General features: G+C 39.8%; 1 protein-coding gene across 2 annotated transcripts; it reads left to right on the forward strand.

The window, feature by feature from the left end:
• The first annotated feature begins 13969 nt into the window (after positions 1-13969).
• Positions 13970-19777, forward strand: LOC107772988 (jasmonoyl--L-amino acid synthetase JAR4). Of its 2 annotated transcripts, none has more exons than XM_016592448.2 (5): positions 13970-14366; positions 15677-15987; positions 16357-16458; positions 17502-18289; positions 19131-19777. In XM_016592448.2, the coding sequence occupies exons 2-5, from the start codon at positions 15710-15712 to the stop codon at positions 19670-19672; spliced, it is 1710 nt and encodes a 569-aa protein (XP_016447934.1). In that variant the 5' UTR covers positions 13970-14366; positions 15677-15709; the 3' UTR covers positions 19673-19777. The 2 variants fall into 2 exon arrangements, with proteins under 2 accessions (XP_016447934.1, XP_016447929.1); XM_016592443.2 differs by lacking the exon at positions 13970-14366 and adding an exon at positions 15236-15488.
• Positions 19778-21002: the final 1225 nt, after the last annotated feature.

Below are 21002 nucleotides of genomic sequence, written 5' to 3' on the forward strand. Positions count from 1 at the left end.
CTCCAAGAAACCGGTTAATGTCATCTCGGGCTCGTCTGTAGCAAGAGAAGAAGAGCAATACTCCACATCTCCCACAACTTCATTATCAGGGTAGAGTGGAGGGTATGCGGAGGGAGGTGAGCCACAAGTCGGGGGGATAGAGCGTACTAGAAAACCGGAGGCATGGGCAGACAGGTTTGTTAGTAAGGTTGATTTCCACAAATTCCGGGAGTGGTGGCCCAAAAGGAAACTGATTCCAGAGAGGCAGTTCATAGATGCCGATCTTGTCCCTCTCAACCCTCATGTGCAAGCACAATTCCGCACTAGAGAGGGTTGGGGCTTCTTCAAAGAATGTGTTGAGATGGAGAATGAGCATATGGTGAAGGAGTTCTACAACAATGTTCACCATATAGTTCGGGACTCAAAAGCAACTAAAGTGAAGGACAAGACAGTTGTGTTTGATGGCAAATCATTGAATGAATTCCTGGGGTTCGAAGAAGAGGATAAATCACAATATTTAGAAAAGCTAGCAATGAAAGAGGAGGTTCGTCCTTGGTTGGCCGAGCACTTGGCAGCCCCGGGTACAGTCCCAGTCTGGTTGAAAGCACAAGAAAAGATCTTTAGGAACACCCTGAACTTTGAAGCCAAAGGGTGGTTGACTTTCGTGTGTAGTCGACTTGACTCGTCTACACATGATCACTCCATTACCCTTCCTCGTGCTGTCTTGGTAGCATCTATCATGGCGGGTTTCCCTCTGAATATGGGTAATATTATGTCGAGAGTGATTTCTACAGTTGGTCAGGAGACCCAAACAAACTACCCTTTCCCAAACTCACTCTCTTTGTACTTCAAAGAATTGAAAGTGAAGAAAAAGAAATATGATGTCAAGGTACCTCCGGTGGCCCCATACTCATGGTATAGTCAATTGGGTCCAGATAACCCGAAGAGGGGAAAGAAGAATGTGGCATCCACTTCCACCGCACTTGGCCAGTCTGAGGAGCCAGCGGCCATTGAGCAGCCCAGTGAGCCTTCCACCATTCCTGCTACTGATGAGGCATTGCCTCCAGGTCCGTCGTCAGCAGCAGGTCCTTCTATTGCAGCTGACCTGGTAGTCTCTTCATCAAAGACTCACCGGTTCACCGCAAACCGGCTCACCCATTCCCTTGCCAGTTTGAACAACTGGATGTCAGCTGCGACATCCAAGTTGTCTACATTGACCACTGTTGTACAGGCACATGGAGCACCAGTTACTGTTGAGATTCCTTCCTCCATTGAGGATGCACTGAAGAAGATCCTGGCCAACCAGGAAAAGATGAGAGCGACGCAAGATGCCTTGACTAAGGCGGTTGGGGCACATGGCAAAACGTTGGAGAAATTGGCTCGGGAGCACAAGAAGTTGAGGAAGTAGAAGGCTTCCAAGGAGTCAGTGACACAGTTGAGAGTGGATGTGGACAAGCTCATGGCGGATCAGTTGCCAATTGACCTACTATTTCGGGATCCGGCTGTAGAGCCAGTAGTAGCACATGTACAGGAGGAGGAGCAGAGGCTGAGGAAAAAGAGGAACTCGCTAGCACTAAGGGAGTTGTGATTGAGGTAGCACCGGTTCAGGAGAGTCCCTCCACTGCCCCACCAGTTGATGAGCCAGTTCTTGAGCAGGCACCTGTCCCAGCAGCACAGCAGCAACAGGCCGGGGACCAGTTTGAGGTCCCCACCAGTACAGAGGACTTAGGAGCCACTGACCAGCACAGGGTGACGGATGAGGCTTGAGGGGCCTTTCTATATCCTTTCTTACATTTTGGTGCTTATTTTGATAGTTAGCATTGGGGACAATGCTAGCTTTTATTCGTGGGCGTGTGGCCCTACTATATTGATTGACTGTTGGATTACTGTATATATTCTTTTACTTTCAGCACATTCGTAGTTATAGATGGCTTGTATATAACTGTTCATTATAGATGCTCTTAAACTCTATGTGTATATTCATTTCCCCTAGTTGTATATTCTACTCCCCTATTGTACATATTCATTCGATTTTTATTTTGGTTTTCTATTTTTCGTTAAAATTTTTTGATTTAGTTGCAAAGTTAGGCTCGTAGCCTTTTTCTTTTGTTTTGGCGTTTGCAATAAGCTCTTGGTTTTCTTAATGCCACGGTTCTTTCCAAGGGTAGAGTGTTGTGCGAACCGGGTGGCTTTTCCCAATGATAGATGGTGTGACAACCTTCTTAAGGGTTTGAGTCCGTTTTTTATTTTTCTTTTTGATTTTCAAGTTTTTGTAGTTAAGGATACCTCAGGCAAAGCTTCACTTGGGCCTAGCACATTTGCCTTTGATCCTATAGTCAAAGACATTATGTTGTGTTTAGGATGGTGAAAGTTGTGGCCTTGAGACTCTTGTGTTGACCAAACAATCATCATGTGGTCATTTTGGGCCATTGTGCGCTTGAATCATATCTAAGGTCGTTGTGGGCCCTCGACTCCGTCTTTGGCAATCCTTCAGTGTGTGTAGTGAGAATTAGAATCGTGAGCCCAAGTACCGAGCCGATGGCCTAGAACTTGCCCTGAATATTTGTTGAGGCGAAATCATAGGTGGAACTTGACTTGAGACGTGATTATAGGCTCTCCTTGATCCAAAATGCAAAATTTGAACAATTTCCATGACCTACCAATGAAATAATCCCTAGTTCACCCCTTTTGAGCCTTAAACCTTTTTCTTTCATGCACCAAGCTACAAGCCTATACCCGTTATTAATGAGACCCTCTCTTGGCACCCAAATCTTCCCTTGAGTAAATGGAAAATGTCTAAGTTTGGGGGGGGGAGACACATGAAAGGCATCAATATGGTAAAAAGGCGCAAAAGCAAAATAAAAGGAACACAATGAAAAAGAGAAAAAGACAAAAAGAAAGACAAAAATGAATAAGAACCAAAAAGGGAATCCAAGGACAAATAAAAAAGGTGTGGAAAAGTGGTAAAAGGGAGAAAGGGTTTGAATTGCAAAAGAAAGAGTGATAATGTATCTCTCTAACCCTTTGAAAGAAGTGAATTACTCAATTGAGTCAAGAAAGTGTGCCAAAATAAATCAAAAAAAGTGTTTAAGGGAAGATTGAACCCATTTGAACAAAAACATGCCCTAATTACCCAAAGCCTTCACAATGACTCCTCAAAAGCCCTATATGATCTTGAGTTGAGGGAAGCCTACATTAGTGGATACTTACATAAGGGGCAAGCATATGGTACTTAGAGACGGACTTAGGGCCTTTTCTTTATGACAGATGAGAGAGAAGTCCATTCACCTCGATTTGTGTGCAAATACTCTAAAAAGGTGAGGTTCACTTAGCGAAAGTCGAGGATGTGTGAGTTTGGGTTCCACAATGACCAAAGAAATTGAGAAAGGTTCCTTGATGAAATGTGTCAACTCTTGATGCTCTTGTGTCACACTTGATCCACAAGTTTTCAAAGTTTAAATGTGTTAATGATGCATTCGCATTGAGGACAATTGTTAGTCCCAATTGATGCTTGTTGATGTTACTTTAGGATAAACAGAAATTACTTGGGTGTTTTCCATTGAGGGGTAGGTCTCATTTTATTTGCTTGAGGACAAGCAAAGGTTTAAGTTTGAGGGAGTTGATAACTGTGATTTCTACATGTTTTATACCCATTCTTACCTAAACTTTGTGCATTAACTGCCATAAATTAGTCCCAAAATGCTTACAAGTTGCGCTTGATTGTAGGTTTGAGCGACAAGATGACAAATACCAAAGATCGGCTAAAAAAGGAGTGAAATCTGTCAAGTGCCAAAAGACAACTGAAGTGGGGAACAAAATGACCTGTGCGGTCCGCACTGATGTGTCACGCGACCGCACAGGAGAGTTCAGAGGCTGGGTTATTTCAAGGTCAACCTGCGTGGTCCGCACTGCTTTTCCACGCGGCTGCGCAGGATAGTTCAGAAACCATGCAATTTCCAAGTCAAGATGCGCGGTCCGCGCCCAAGAGTGTCAGAGACTTAGTCATTCAAGGCAAAAGCCCACGCGACCGCACACCTAATCAGTGCGGTCCGCGTGGATGAAGTTCAAAGAGGGTGGATTTGGACCAAAACACCCTACACGGCCACGCGTCACATTTGTGCGGTCCGCGTCCCCAGTGTCAGAAGCAAGATATGAAGACCCAAACCCCTACGCGGCCGCGCGTCATTTGTGCGCGGTCCACACCAGACCCTCAGGGGTATTTTTGTCCTGTTTTTCCTGTGTAGTATAAATAGGACATTTTTCTTTTTAGAGGAAGAGTTTTTTTTGGTTTTTATCAGATAGCAGCTGAACTCGAGACTTCATAGTTTTAGCCTATTTTGGGCAATTTCTTCTAGTATTAACGTGGATTTGAGTAGATTAACATTGTAGTTAATTATTATGTCAATTTCATCTACTATTTCTTCAATTTCTGTTTCTATTATGTCTAGCTAAACCCATTTGCTAGGGTTGTGGCTCAACCCTAGTGTGGGTAATTAATGGATGTGATTGTTTAGTGCATGAATGATGTTGGGTATTTGTTATTGGGATTAATCTTATGTTTTCATTAAGATTTGGTGGTTGTAAGCACTAAGTCTAGCGTAGTGAGTCTTGACTCTTCTTGAGAAAGAGAGTCTATGACCCCAAGATTAATTCCAACAAGGAATTGGGATGGACCCATGAGAATGGTAATCCCAATTAACGGGTTAAACCTCAAGAGAGTAATTACCCAAATTGAACCATAAGTTGCTTGGGCAAATTGGCCTACCCAATTGGTCTTGATAGAATCAATTGGGCAAAATCACTCTCTCTGCCGAGAGGTGTGAGAGTGGGTGCAAAAGTGCAACGGTTATAGCATAAGTCCCATATTCATCATTCTTGCATTAGGAATCTCTACCCGTTAGTTGACCACCTAGGTACATGCCACGACCCTAGTGCCTTTCTCTATATTACATACAACTTAGAATCAATATCTTAGCCTAACTTAGCTTTAAACTTGTAGTTGATAAATTGTAGTTGATAATCACAAGAAAACAAAAAAATATTAGAAGATCAATTAGGAGCTAAAACATAGTCCTAGACAATACAAACACTCAACTCCAAATTGAAGCTCCCTATGGAAAATTGACCCCGATACCACTATTGGGTAAAAGTATTAGCGCCCACTCTTCCTTAGGTTGAGTCCGCTGCGATCAGCGCGCCCAAGGGGTCATGGGGCACGGCTGAAAAGTCGCCCATGACATTCTCCCCCACCTGAGTTGGCAACGTCCTCGACGCCTTACTTGCAAGATAATCTTCAATTAGGCTTTTGTAGGCTTTGAGGTTTGTTCCCCTCTCCCAAGTGTTCTCCTCTGCATCACAACCCTGCCATTTTACCAAGAACTCTTGGTGATCTTTCCTTGAGGCATGAATCACTCTATCATCAAGTATAGCTTCAACAAGCCTTTTCCCGGTTGAATTGGGCCCTCGAATATTGGGTATTGTGAGTTGTCTCCTTGAAGGATCCTCTGTGTCTTCCCGAAAAGGTTTCAGGAGGCTGACATGGAAGACATGATGAATTTTCCACCAAGCTAGGGTATCCACCCGGTATGCAACATTCCTAATGAGCCTTTCAATGGACAAGGGTCCAATGTATTTTTGCAATAGGCGAGGGTCATGGACCCCCGCAAATAAGTAACGCTTTGGAATTTTGACCATCACTTTGTCTCCTACTTGGTATTCAATAAAGCGACGATTCTGATCAACATACCTCTTCATCCGCTTTTGAGCCTTGACAAGATAGCTCCGCACTATCTCCAAATTTTGCATCCACTCTTTAGAGAAGCTAGCAGCTCGAGGAGATTTAGACATATTTGGTGCATTGACTGTGTGTGGGAGTAGCGGTTGCTATCCGGTAACAATTTCAAAAGCGCTTTTGTTTGTATTAGAGCTCTTTTGTTAATTGAAACACAGTTGAGCAGCATCCAGAAGCTTCACCCAATTCTTCTGCGATCCGGTTACAAAATGACGGAGATATTCCTCCAACATACCATTGAACCGCTTCGTCTGGCCATCAGATTGTGGATGAAAACTGGAGTTGTGACTCAGCTTCGACCCAAGGCACTTAAAGAGTTGGGTCCAAAAGTTACTAGTGAAGCGTAAGTCACGATCACTAACAATGTCTTTGGGCAGGCCCCAATATTTGACGACATGAGAGAAGAAGAGTTGAGCTGTATCTTCTGCTGATATATATTGTGGGGCAGCAATAAAGGTAACATACTTGGAAAACCGATCTACCACAACCAAGATAGTTGTTAGATCTCCGACATTGGGCAATCCGGTGATGAAATCCAGGGAAACACTTTCTTAAGGTCTCTTTGGGACAGCTAGTGGTTCCAAGATTCCCGCCTGTGTTAAGCGGTCTGACTTGTCCTTCTGGCATACCAGACAAGTCTTCACATACTGAGCAACGTCATCGGCTATTTGAGTCTAATAATATGTACGACGAAGTAATTCCATGGTGAGTTCTTCACCAGGATGGTCGGCCCACAGAGTATCATGACATTCTGCCAAAAGAGTCCTTTGTAGATCTCCTCCTTTAGGAACATAAAGTCGGTTCCCTTTAACTTTCAGAAAACCATCTTCCACGTAGAATTGGCAAGTCTTGCCCTGTCCTACCAAATCAACCAAATACTGTGCAGCGGGATCTTTGATGAGTAAATCATGTATCTGGTCCTTGATGGAGGTGGCTACTTCACTCCCCCTTAGGGTGGCGAGTAGGCACACCGATGCTAGATCAGCTCTCTAACTAAGCGCAGCAGAAACATGATTGGTCTTCCCACTTCGGTACTCCAGGTTGAAGTGGAATTCAGCTAGGAGTTCCTGCCACCTGGCCTGTCCACCATTCAACTTCGGCTGGGTCATAAAATGGCTAACAACTGTGTTATCTGTCTTGACCACGAACGGGGTCCCCAACAGATAGTGCCTCCAGAGGCGCAAGTAGTGGACGACAACCAATAATTCTTTCTCATGGGCGACATAGCGCCTCTCTGCATCTTTCAGCTTTCGACTCTCGTATGCTACATGATGCCCTTCTTGTAGCAGGACTCCACCGAGGGCATAGTCAGATGCATCTGTTTGTACTTCGAATGGCTTGGCCAGATCAGGAAGGGCCAAGACGGGGCTACTAGACATAGCCACTTTCAATGCGTTGAAGGCCTCCGCTCGCTTGGGTCCCCATTCCCAAGGCGTGACCTTCTTGAGGAGTTTTGTCAATGGTACTGCAATGAGGGAGTAGTTTTTCATGAATCGCCGATAGAAATTGCATAGACCAAGGAACTCCCTCAAGGCGTGGATATCCTTAGGCAGAGGCCAATCTGTGATTGCCTGAATCTTCTGCTGGTCCATCTTGATCCGCCCTTCCTCGATGACATGTCCGAGGAAGTCAATTTGCTTTTGAGCAAAGGAGCACTTAGATAGCTTCACATATAGTTCATGCTCCCGCAATTGAGCTAGGACCTTCCGCAAGTGCATCAGGTGTTCCTCCAATGTTTGGCTATATACCACAATGTCATCCAAGTAGACCACCACGAATTCATCAATGTACTCTCGAAAGACTTGGTTCATCAAAGTGAAAAATGTAGCTGGGGCGTTAGTCAAGCCGAATGGCATAACCAGGAAATCGTACGACCCATATCTTATCACACAGGTTGTCTTGTGCTCATCACCCTCTGTAATCTGAACTTGCCAATAACCTATCTTCAGGTCTATTTTGGTGAACACCGTCGCACCACCCAGTCTATCGAACAAGTCTGCCATTAGCGAAATAGGGTACTTGTTCTTTACAATAATTTTGTTTAGAGCCCGATAGTCCACACAAAGTCGTAGACTACCATCATGTTCCTTTTGGAATAGCACAGGGGACCCGTATGGGGATTTGGAGGGCACGATAATCCCTGTGTCTAGCATTTCCGTCAATTGTCTCCGAAGCTCGGTGAGTTCGGGTTGTGACATTCTGTAAGGCGCCCGGGCGGGTGGCTTCGCGCCCGACACCAGCTCAATTTCATGGTCCATAGTGCGCCTAGGCGGTAGTCACTTTGGCATGTCTTGTGGCATGACATCTTCAAACTCTAGTAGTAGCTCCTTCACGAGTTCAGGAATAGGACCCGAGGAGTGTTCTACATCTTCGATGCAGAGGGTTGCCAAGAACGTGGGTTCATTTCTTTTGACCCCCTTCTTCAACTGTAAGGCCGAGATGTTTTCAACGGCCATCTTCATAGGCATGCACGGGATAATGTAGGGCTCGATCCCGTTTGCTCCCATCATCAGTAACATGTCAGCATACGGTACATGCATGGTGTTGGTTTGCCTCAGGAATTCCAATCCAACTATCAACTCGAAGTCATCTATGATCACCACGCGCAAGTTGAATTATCCTTCGTAAGGGCCAAGCTTCACCGGTACTTCTTTGGCTATTCCACCCACTGGCTGGGGAGGTGAGTTGATAGCCTTGACACAGCCTCTACCTTTCCCTACAACTAGACCAAGGCGCTCCACCTGAGTCGAGGCTAAGTAGTTGTGGGTAGCACCCGTGTCTACCATGGCCCGAATGGGCTTGCCATTCACCTTCATCTCAACGAACATTATGGTCCTCTCGTGCTTAACAGGAGTCTCATCATCCGCCTTATTTTTCCTTTCTTGGTGACTGGACATGGGTCCTTCTTCTTACGGATACCAGCACTAGTCTCTGCTAATGCCTCAGAAATGGAGCCAACAATTGCATTAAAGGCACCTACTAGTTCAGTCTGATCCGCATCGTCTGAGTCATCATCAGTCCCATCATCAAAAGTCTGATGGGCATTCATTTGTGCATGTGGGCACTCATTGTTCCAATGTGGTCTGCCGCAATGACGACATCTTGAAGGAGGCTTCCTCCCCCGATCATTGTTGTTAGACGCAGCACTGTTGCTGCCTGTGGAGGGAGCCTTAGGTTTGGTTGAGCCCCGATCTCCCCCACTTCTGCTAGGGCCACCATTGCTAGACTGGCCCCCTTTGAATCCCGCTCGGGCAGGCGGCTGAGGCCTATCCTTCCTAGCTTCCATTTGATAGTCCCCAAGGCATTCGGCTGCTTGGATCGCCTTGGGCAAGGTACCTACCCGTTGTCTTTGTAGCTCCATACGGGCATAAGGTTTCAGCCCTTCTAGGAAAGTGAAGAGCTTGTCTTTGTCCCCCATGTCGCGTATGCTTAGCATGAGCGCGGAGAATTCCTGCACGTAGTCCCGCACGGATTTGGTCTGGCGGAGCTCTCGTAGCTTTCTCCTTGAATTGTATTCAACATTTTCGGGGAAGAACTGTAGGCGTATGGCTGCCTTCAGTTCTTCTCATGTTTCGAGAGCATCTTCACCGACCTTGATGGCTTTGTATTTCACCCACCACCAGAGTTTAGCATCACCCTGAAGATACATGGCAGCAGTTTCTACCTTCTTAGCTTCTTCTAGGCCCCCAACAGCATCGAAATATTGTTCGACATCAAAGATGAAGTTCTCCACTTCCTTGGCATTCCTAGATCCACTGTATGACTTTGGCTCAGGAATTTTCAGTTTTTGTGTCGCGGAAGTGGGGTTTGCAGCGCCCCCGATCTGGTTTCCACCGCCTCGCAACAGGCCCTGTAAAGCAGCATTAATGACATTGAGCTTGTCTGTCAAGTCGTCAATAGTTTGTTGCATGGCAGTCACCCTGTCTGCCTCTTGTGCCCTGTAAGCTAAATCCTCGGCACGCTCCTGTTGGAGTCTCTCGAATTTGCCAAAAATTTCGGCTGCCTCTGTGGTTGCCATTTGTCGGTCTCCCTCGGAGTCACGATTGATGTTTTCTATGTCAACTTCGGCCTGGAGCACCCTGCAGTCCAGGTCGTCCAACCTTTTCCCTAGGCTGGTTCTTAGTTCAGGCACCGTATTCATGATGGGCAGTAATCCATCAACCGTTTTTTCAAGGGCCGCAATGCGGTCCCCATAATTCACCATGGTTAGAAATGGTGGTAATGGCAATGCATTCCCTCGTCCGATGTTGAGGCTAGGCTCTGATACCAACTGTTACGCGGTGCCTTCCTGAGATTCCTTGGAAGGGCGACGTAAGGCTAAGCAACTGATGTCAGTGCAGTTGTTGTCCGCCAACTGAGGTCCCCTCCGTACGCTAGACTAGATTGTCAGTGTCGTGCGGGAAAACCAATGCCAAGAGCAATTGAGAGAACATGAATAAGAATTGAGAATTAAAGAAAGCTTGATTGCATTAATGAAAGCTATTACAGAAAGGCAACGCGGTGTCGAGGGGGAGAGACACCAGTATAGAGAATTGTTTGCTTTCTAGAAAGTTTGATTGCTTGATCCCCCTAATAATGCTTAAAAAAATAATCCAAAGCTACAAGACTAGACTTGATTAAGCTAGAGAAACATAATGGAAGTACATGGAATAAAACTACTCTATATTTACAATGAAAAAGACTTAGTTTGCTATAAGACAGGAACAGGTCCGTTGTCAGCAACATAGTCTTTGGCATCAGGGTATGCGCGCGCAGCGTTGTCTACGCGCGCGGCGCTGTTGGCATCCGCCTGCGGTTGGGCGCTGGCGAGGGATATCGGTGGGGCGACAGAGGCACATGCACGCTTGTCACTTGACACGGCCAAGACCACGGGGCCGTCCGTGGCGTTAGGCATTGGAAGGCTTGCTAGGACGCCACGGGGCACGCCCAAGGGGTCATGGGGCACGACTGAAAAGCCGCCCATGACATTAATAATAATTATATCAAGATTGAGAGTATAAGTACATTTAATGGCTAGAGAGTTTATTTTATTAAGTCAGTATAAAATACTTATCTCTACTTGGTCCGTTCAATACATATAAAATGTACTAGCATAGGAAGTTGAAATTAAACCATTCCCATAATCAAGATAAATTATATTTAATCTTGTGCTACAATTATTCCTGATGGTTTGTCCAATTTCATCATTAGATTGTGAACTCAAACTTTATACTTATAAGAACCGATGATTTAATCTTCTGTGTATAAGCTAAACTCTATGCACTAAATCATCTACTATATAAGCAAATGACACAGACTAATATATGATCTATTTAAAACTTTATTAAAATTGAATGAACAATTATATCATAATAAATACTATATCTAAATCAAACCTATGGTTAATAGTATATATTCCAACAATCTCCCACTTAGACTTTTAATCATGACAATTATTAAAATATACTATATCCAGATGCATGATTAATAGTATATGCCCCGATAATTTTCCACTTAGACTCATAACCTTGCATCTACAACGTTCTCGACATTCTTTTATTTACTTTGAATGCACTAACCATAGTCGTATCAAAGGCTTCACCAACTTAATTAGCATCTTTAATTTTGACGGTTTTGTTTTAGGCTGAATACCTAAAACCCCTAAATTTGGTATGAATGATTAGTTGCGCATAGATTATTCTAGTCTTAGTCATCCCTGAATGGCTGCGAATAATTAAAGTGTGTATCTAATAATTTTTGCAAAATTACCTATTTCAATTTAGCTATGATCTTATATGAAATAAACCTTCAGAACAAAGAAAACAACATGGGAAGAAAGTATGTCGGCAGTCTAAATGGCTATAGCATGCCCGAAATATGGATCATCATATTCAAAGAGGATGAGATTCGTAAATATTTTTGTAGCATAGTATTCCACTTATTATCAAGTCAACATTTGGTGCACTCAACTCTCAAGTCCAGCGAAGACAAAGATGAAAGTTCCTCCCCAACTATTACATATTTTGATGGGTGTTATATATATAACACCCATATATATATATAATTATATTATATTATATATATATATATATATATATATATCAGAAAAGTAAGAAAAACTTAGTCAAGAGGTAATTTAATAAATATTAATTGTCCTTGAATTCTTTTTCCAATTTACTGACTTAAAAAGATGGAAATGGAGTTCCCGAAAAATATAAGTCCACCTATATATAGTAATATTTTTCATATTAAAAAGTTTACCCATTTTGCTAAAACTAAATTCTACCTTGTGGGGCACCATCTATCAACGTGATCACTAATGTGTGTTTTGCATAAGAGAAAGTACTTATGAGAAAATGTGTCAAAGAAAATAACTTATATTGGTGTCTGATTGTAAAAATAATTTTAAGAAAATATTTATTGATAGTGTAACAAAATATTAACCGATTAGTATAAACTAAATATTATTGATAGCGTAAAAAATCTTTATATTATCAAGGTATGTAATATGAATTCCTTTTCATTTTCTTTGTATTCATTAATTTGCAGGAGTTGATTGAATAACAATATCCTACACTCACTTAATTCAAACCCAAACCATAAATTACGATTAGGATTCTCCGATTGGCGGTTGAAAGTGTAGAGATGTACACACATTGCTGTCGACGAGACCATTTATATAATTGATGATGAAAGAACCTCTTTAAATATTTATTTATACTAAATTTGTACTTATTGTCATGAACGAATAAATTTTACAAGGATGATTGTTTTCCAATTTAAAACACGTGCTTTTATTCACTTCCACCCTTTTGTATTATTCCATTTCGCATTTCCCTTTCATAATACATACTATATCTCTTTTGTTTGGTGCTGAATTTAGAATATTAAGTCAAGTTGTGTAGATCTACTCTATTAGATTCATCATTCTCTGGTGATAATTGGTGCAAATAATAGGAGGTAACCGTCTTTCTCTTTTTTACCCTTCGCTCGATATCTTTACTTGGACACTCAATTTACCGGCGGTGAAAATATTCATCAACTATTACAACTCACTCCTCAAAACAATATTCTTTACTAATTTAAAATTATTTATCCACCACCTCCGCTTACAATTTAGGACTTAAGAGTTAGTGTCACATGTTGTCCTAATTTTCTTCTCATATTTAATTTTTCTATTTGTTGAAGAAAAGAATGACATATTTGTCATAATTGAATTTTCCTTATTTTAGAACGAAATTATAAATTTATCGTATTTGGCTAGTCCTTTTTCTTGTAGGAAAAGGTTTGGACTTCCATAAATTGAGGATCATTCTTTCTCATTTAATAGTATCCACAATGTAGCATGTCATATGGGGTTTGAGAGTCGTGTTTAGGGGGAGAACTTTACGGGACAAGTGTTAGTGTGTCACTTGTGTTTGCCTCTTCGTGAGGTTGTTCTCTCGATATTCTGTATTCTCTTTTTATATAGTGGATTGCTCATTTCCGCCGTAGATGTGAGCTAGTTGACCGAACCACATTATATATGTTTGCGTCTCTTTTGGTATATTTCTCTTTTGTTGTCTGATTTATCGTCGTTCAAGTTTGCTTTGCTACCTTCCGCATAACACCTGATTATTTTGGTCCTAACAGTTAGGACCACTTAATTTAACTGAAAGATCCAAAAATATTACTCCCATGTTTTAATTTACATGACACACTTTTCTAAGTAATCCGTTCAAAAAAGAATGACATAGTTCTACAATTGAAAATAATTAAATTTTAAACTTTTATTTTTACTCATTTTACCCTTAATAAAAAGTTTTTATAGCTACACAAATGTCATGCCGCATAAATTAAGATTTTATCCCTTAAATTTTTAAGATCATAAATTTTAAAAGTTCTTTTTTTCTTAAATTTTATGCCGAGTCAAAGTATCTTATCTAAATTAAAACAGGAAGAGTATAAATCTTCCTAAGTCCCACCAATATTTATAGTGTTGTAGCACAATATCCTCCACTACTCATGGGTATTATCGAATATCCATTGGCAAACATAGAAAACTTCCCGGCCCCATTATTGACTATTTTTTTATAGAGTATATACATTGTTTTTGGGTTTACATATGATGCTACTTGTTTTTGGGTCCTGACCAAGTCGATTTCATGTTACAAAGTCCCATTTTATTGCTGGAGGAAGGGATATTTCATCCGAAACAATTCAATATCCAAAGCTCGAACTCGAAATCGAAATACTTACCACTAGTACCAGAACCTTGATGGACATTTTCTCTTCGTTACTCCATCTATATATATTTTCTCCTAGCGTACATAATCTTACACCTCATCACACAGTCATATTACACAAAGTCATTTCCTCTCTCATTGTTTGCATCATTTCCTAGAGAATAGAGAGGGAAACAGGAGGGGAAATATACAAAGAGAATAGACTGTCGTGTTATTGTGTGCTTATCTCTTGCTCATAGCTCTAGTGCTCGATAGTGCCGAAATTCAAAATCACTTTTCCTTTCCGTCTTGTCATATAGTGATTGATACCTTAACGAAAAACCGTTACTTTAAATTCCCCGCTGATTTGAGCAGCCTTTTTTTCGTTTTTAGCCACTGTTCATATATTACAGGTACTGTATTTTGAAATACCCATAGATTGTTTTACTTTTTTTTTTTTGTCGGCAAAGATAGAGTCTTTTTTCATGTTTGTTATGACCCTTTTTTGGTCGGAATTTGAGCTGTTGGCCGGAGAGCTAGCCGCTTCTGTTTTTCAATGATTTTTGACTTGATAGTTCATATTTGTCATAAACTTTCTTTGATTCTTCTTTGGCTTTTCTTGGATTCTGAAACCCCTTTTTCCCTTTCTCTATATTTTCCATATTTTGAAAATTCTTTTGCTGGACCTTTCTTTAAGTAGCTTTTGGAGTTGGTGTGATTTTCGTGGTTCTATTTTTTTTTTCTTTCCAATTTTCCTTCTTATTTCGAAAAGAAAATCTTATATGTAGATCTTATGTCGTGTGACTGATTATACGTGTAGCTGATGATTCCATATGTTCCTAGTGGAATTAATGTATGCTACAAAAGAAATATTCATATTTTGTTCAATTTGAGTCTAGCAGTACGAATATAGATGATTCTTGTAACCAATTTCAGCTAGTTTGAGATTGAGAAGAAATTTTAATTGTTGTTGTACGGTTAGTTGGGGTAGTCAGTTGCTTTCATTTCATTTTATCTTAACTTTTCACCTTTATACATGTATCTTCTTGTTTTTTGTGTCTTTGGATATGTAGTTGCGAAATTCCATGGAGACTTTTATGAGAACATCAAATTGATGTGTTCTTATTTTATTTTATTTTAATTTTTTTTGTCTTTTTTGACTAAGTTCTACGTGCTGACCAAGTGGACCAATGTCAATGATGTGGCATTTTCCGTCCATGGGATTGGGATATAGGAGAGCTATATATTATTCAAAAAAAATCTTCAACAGCTTCCATGAACTTTCTCCTTTTCATATTGGCCAATCTTATGGGTTGTTATTACCATGAGGTCACATGTTCGAACTGTGAAAATAATCTCTTGTAAAAATATAAGATAAGGCGATATAAAATAAATCTTTGTGATCCGATAATTTAGTGCACGAGAATGCCCTTTATCTGGGCCAATCCTGCTCAACTTTGAACTTATTTGTGTTCTATCCTATACGCATACTACACCTCTTTCTCTCTCCCCCAAGTTACATCCTTTATTTTACAGTAAGTTAATCTTCATGATTAATCTTAAACAAGTACTAATAGATTGATATTACCCTGTTGAAATTGCCCTTTCCTTCTTTTTGATTGGTTTTTCTTTTCTCTTTTGGAAGTGGTCAACCCTACTAGTTTGGGATTAAAGGAGCTTAATTTATGTTATATATGCTTATGAATATTGCTGATTGTTACAGGAAGAGACAGTGAAGACGGTGGAGAAGACAGATATGAAATTTGATCCAGAAGAAGTAATTGAGGAATTTGAAGCGTTGACCAAAGAAGCCGGTAAAGTTCAAGAAGAGACTCTTAAAAAGATTCTAAAAGAGAATGGAGGCACAGTTTATCTACAGCAATGGGGTCTAAATGGAAGAACTGACGCTGAGTCTTTCACAGCTCGTGTTCCTCTTGTCACTCACAAAGATTTAGAGCCTTACATTCAAAGAATTGCTGATGGGGATCTTTCCCCTGTTCTCACTGGAAAACCCATTACAACCATCTCATTAAGGTATCAGATCTTAACTATTTTCTCCATTTTATGGACCAATATTGCACCTTATTCACAAACTGTCGTCCGTCCTCTCTATAACAACATACTTGTATAACAGACATTCACTATAAAAGTCAAATTTTTCTCGGAACCGATTTTCATGTTACGTTATAATATATATCTTCTATAACAACACTTCACTGTAGCAATCAGAAAATATCGGAACAAACAAAATTGTTATAAAGAGATTTGAGTTAGTTGCAATCAACTCTGTGAAAAAAGAAAGGAGGATTCTTGGTACTTGCATGAAAGATTTTTCTTGGAGGTGGGATGCCATAAAGTTGACAATTTTTAGAAAGTTTAACAGAATTTTTTTTTTTGTTGCAGTTCGGGTACAACACAGGGAAGGCCAAAGTTTGTACCTTTCAATGATGAATTGATGGAATCCACATTGCAGATATACAAAACATCTTTTGCCTTTAGGAATAAGTAATGTAGTTTTTGTGTATTACCTTAATAATGCTTTGCTGTGTCATTTGTCATACGTGTTGTCTTTTTCCATTTTTGCTTCTCGGTACTATATGCAAAAGTGGGCCTGATTCAGGAAATTATGTTTTTCAACCCTTCTACATCTTCTTGAAAGTGAATTCATTTTGGTTTTCACCTTGTCTGTCCATCTGGAGTTCTAAAATTCACAACTTTTTGTTATTGGTTATCTCATACTCCGATCCATTTTAATTTATATGACACACTTTCTTTATTGGTCTGTTCCAAAAAACAATGGCATATTTTTATAGTTGGAAATAAATTAGCTTTAAACTTTTCATTTTACCTATTTTTGGCCCCACAAAGCTTTACCCTTTATACTTTAAGACCATAAGTTTTAAAAATCTTTTTTTTTTAAACTCCGTGTGGAGTCAAAGATTGAAATGAAGGAAGTACTACCTTTATTCTTAGCTAGCGTTTGGATATAGATTTGATTGAAACTTGAAAAAAGTATTTTTGAAGTTGTGTTGAAAAATAATTTTGAAAGTTGAAGTTGTGTTTGGACATACATTTTATTTGAAAAAAATTTGAAGTTTTGTGAGTGGAAGAAAAAGTTTCACTCAAAAACTGTCCTAAACCAATTTTTTGGAACTTGAAATTTTTTGAATTTTTTTTCCCAAAAACATGATCATATTTCATAAATAAACAATATTTTCAATTTTTTTTTGAAAAAATAAGCCAAATTCTATGACCAACGGGAGCTTAGTATTGATAATTCGAGTTTAATCAACAACAATAACAACCAAAGATAATTAGAGTTTAATCCTGAAGGGTAAAAGTTCACATGATGATGTATGTGGGGACATATTCCCAACTTTTGTCACATTTTCTGGTAACTAACCAGGAGGGAAAATTGTTCGAGAAATAGGACGCCATGTTCCTTTTATTAGTAATTAGTAATTTGTACTCGTTGGTTTCTTGTTGCTTTGCCTAATGTTATGACTAATCATTTCTCCTTTTTTAAATTATTATTTGTATTTTTGCAGAGAATTCCCAATTGGGAATGGGAAAGCTTTGCAGTTCATTTACAGCAGCAAACAGTTCAAGACAAAGGGAGGTTTAGCAGCAGGAACTGCAACTACCAATGTATATCGTAATGCACAATTCAAGAAAACAATGAAGGCAATGCAAACCCCATGTTGTAGCCCTGACGAAGTTATATTTGGTCCTGATTTTCACCAATCTTTATACTGCCATCTTTTGTGTGGCCTCATTTTTCGAGACGAAGTGCAAGTTATCTCCTCTACATTTGCTCACAGCATTGTCCAAGCTTTTAGAACTTTCGAACAAGTATGGGAAGAACTTGTTGTAGACATAAGAGAAGGAGTCCTGTCTAGCCGAATCACGGTCCCTTCCACGAGATCAGCAATGTCGAAATTGCTGAAACCTGATCCAGAACAGGCTGATACCATTTTTAGAAAGTGTTCGGGATTAAGCAATTGGTATGGTTTGATTCCTGCGCTCTTTCCAAATGCCAAGTACATATACGGAATCATGACGGGGTCCATGGAACCTTACCTCAAGAAATTGAGGCACTATGCAGCGGAGCTACCATTACAAAGTGCAGATTATGGGTCTTCTGAAGGATGGATTGGAGCAAATGTCAATCCTAAGCTGCCTCCTGAACTAGTTACTTATGCAGTGCTTCCTAATATTGGTTATTTTGAATTCATTCCTCTTAGGGGGAATTTAGACGGCCTTGAGCCTACACCAGTGGGTCTTGCTGAAGTTAAACTTGGTGAAGAGTATGAAATTGTTGTCACCAATTTTGCAGGTACTATTTTCTTCCTCCTACTATCTCTATTTGATCAAATTAGTTTTTTTGTCAGTGACTTCTATGAATTTATGATCCATACATAATTTTGTTATCATGATACCATTATTGAGTCATAGGGTCAGTGATAGGTCCAGAGCCTGACACTTACTGACTTATTTATTGCCCACCATGATACAGTTAAGATAGTACAGTAGGTTCTTAGTAGGATATTTTATACTCCATATATTTGAGAAGTGGTAGCTCAATCTTGGTATCCGTTTTCTGGAACTATTTTAGGAAAATATGATTATATGAGAAGTGGTAGCTTAATATAAAAGTATGGTTTTAGAAACTTTTTTTTATAACTATATACATGTATGCTGCCCTGCTCATCTTTCGCTGTACATATTTGTGCTTATCCACATGCCTGCATGTGGGTGCCGTTCATATTCTCGTCCTCTTCCTCAATGTTGTTAAGCAGGTTTATGAGAGAAGTGCTAATTAATTAGCAGTACTTAATATTTTACACTTGTTGAAGGAATAGAAAATTTAAAATGGTACTGCATTCTGCCTTCAAATATTAGTTGTTTTAGGTGCTTCATCACTTGTAAATCGTAATATATATATACATTTATTAATGCACGTTACTTGGTCTTTCTTTTGTCTTACTCTTATGTATTCTACTAAGAGTAGGTGATTACCGTTGAGAGCAATTTTATTAATCTGTTAACTTTAAAGAAGGGAAGTGTGACTTTGAAGGAAAAGTAGTGAGGAGTTTCATCTATTTTCATGGCTTTAAATTCTTGATTTTTTCAAGTATTGGCCAAAATTTGAACAAGTTTTTACATGTAATATGCAGGGTTGTATCGTTACAGACTTGGTGATGTTGTGAAAATAAAAGGATTCCACAATGCCACACCAGAACTGCAGTTCATTTGCCGCAGAAATCTTTTGCTAAGCATTAATATTGACAAGAACACTGAGAAAGATTTACAGCTGGCCGTGGAAGCAGCAGCTAAGCTCTTAGTAGATGAAAAGTCAGAGGTAGTCGATTTCACGAGCCACGTGAATGTTGCAGCTGATCCAGGGCACTACGTGGTTTTCTGGGAACTCAGTGGTGAAGCAAGTGATGAAACATTGCAAGAATGCTGCAATTGTTTGGATAAATCGTTTGTCGATGCAGGCTACCTGGGCTCGAGGAAGGCTAATGCCATTGGAGCACTTGAGCTTAGAGTTGTGAAGAGAGGAACATTCCATAAGATATTAGATCATTTTGTTGGATTAGGAGGTGCTGTTAGCCAGTTCAAGACCCCAAGATGTGTTGGTCCAAACAATAGCACACTGCTGCAAATACTGTGTAATGATGTTGTTAAGAGCTACTTTAGTACTGCCTTCTGTTGATGCTGAACCTAAATTTTAGCTTTTAGCGATGTATCATTAATAATTGTACAAAATTGAAGATTTTTATAGAAAAGAAAATGAAGCTTAGTTGTTGGTTTTGGTTAATGAAGCTTATGCATTGTTTGGACTGACAAAAGAAGTTAGCTATGGAAAGTGTACCGCTTATGCCGGTATAAGTTATGTCGGGATAAGTTATGGTGGGATTGTGTTTTTTCAATGTTTGGTATGTTGTATTAAGAATGACAATTGCATAATTTCTAAGAAGAATGTATAAGTTACACCGATGCTAATTACCCCACCCTCTATAAGGTATAAGTTATCCCGGTGTTAAAATTAACACCGGGATAACTTATACCTAGTTTGCTAACCAAACAGAGTATTAAGGTGATATTAAATTTTTATATCACATATATACCTTCTTATACCTCATACCAAACGACCCCTTACACTCTTAGCCAAGGACCAATATACTCTAAGGGCTCGTTTGGTATGAGAGATAAGGGATAATTAATCCTAGGATTAAATTTGAGATGAGTTTATCCCTCGTTTCGTTGGGATAAAATCGTGGTATAACGGGTATAACTAATAGCGGGATTAGTTATCTCGAAATTGTAGTGTTTTTTTATTCTTATGAGAGGGTGAGATAATTAATTATGCAGTAATGCATTGAAACATCTAAACTATCAAATTACAGTTGGCATTTAAAGTTTTTTAACATTGCCAGTACTTAATAAAACTATTAGGTAAATGCTGGTGCATATGGGTGATTCACTTCTGGGACAAATATGATGGCATAGGAGCATAAGTTAGACTACACATAAATTGTAGGCCAAGAAAAAAATAGGGAACGATGATGCTAGTGATTCCACACAAGCTGCGGGACCTTTGCACTATAAGTCGTAGATCTCCTCATGGCGGCTAGTGCTTTATGCCGTTTTTATTAGTTTAGTGCCAACTTTGCTAGGTATAAGTAGGGAGTCTACTTTAACTTAAATATCTTAGTGTGACCTCATATAAAAATTGAGAAAGACTGAAAATATGATTTATTTGTATTTAATATTGGAATTACATATATAGGCATGCATGCTACTTTTTGTAAATGTACAACCATGTATTTAAGAGAACAAGACCATAATAAGAAAAATAAATTATTTTTAGGAAAGGAGTTCTTGGTCTAGTTGGATATATAACGCGTTACAAAGGTAAAAAGTTGAAATAAAGCAAATAACTGATGTTCCAAAGATCAATAAGTTAAGAAATCTTACTCAATAGGCTTTCGCGGAATTTTCCTTGTTTTGAACCCGAAAATTGTCAGTGGCTCGACGATCTT

The sequence above is a fragment of the Nicotiana tabacum genome, chromosome 7 (assembly GCF_000715075.1).
Source record: "Nicotiana tabacum cultivar K326 chromosome 7, ASM71507v2, whole genome shotgun sequence".
Taxonomy (NCBI): domain Eukaryota; kingdom Viridiplantae; phylum Streptophyta; class Magnoliopsida; order Solanales; family Solanaceae; genus Nicotiana; species Nicotiana tabacum.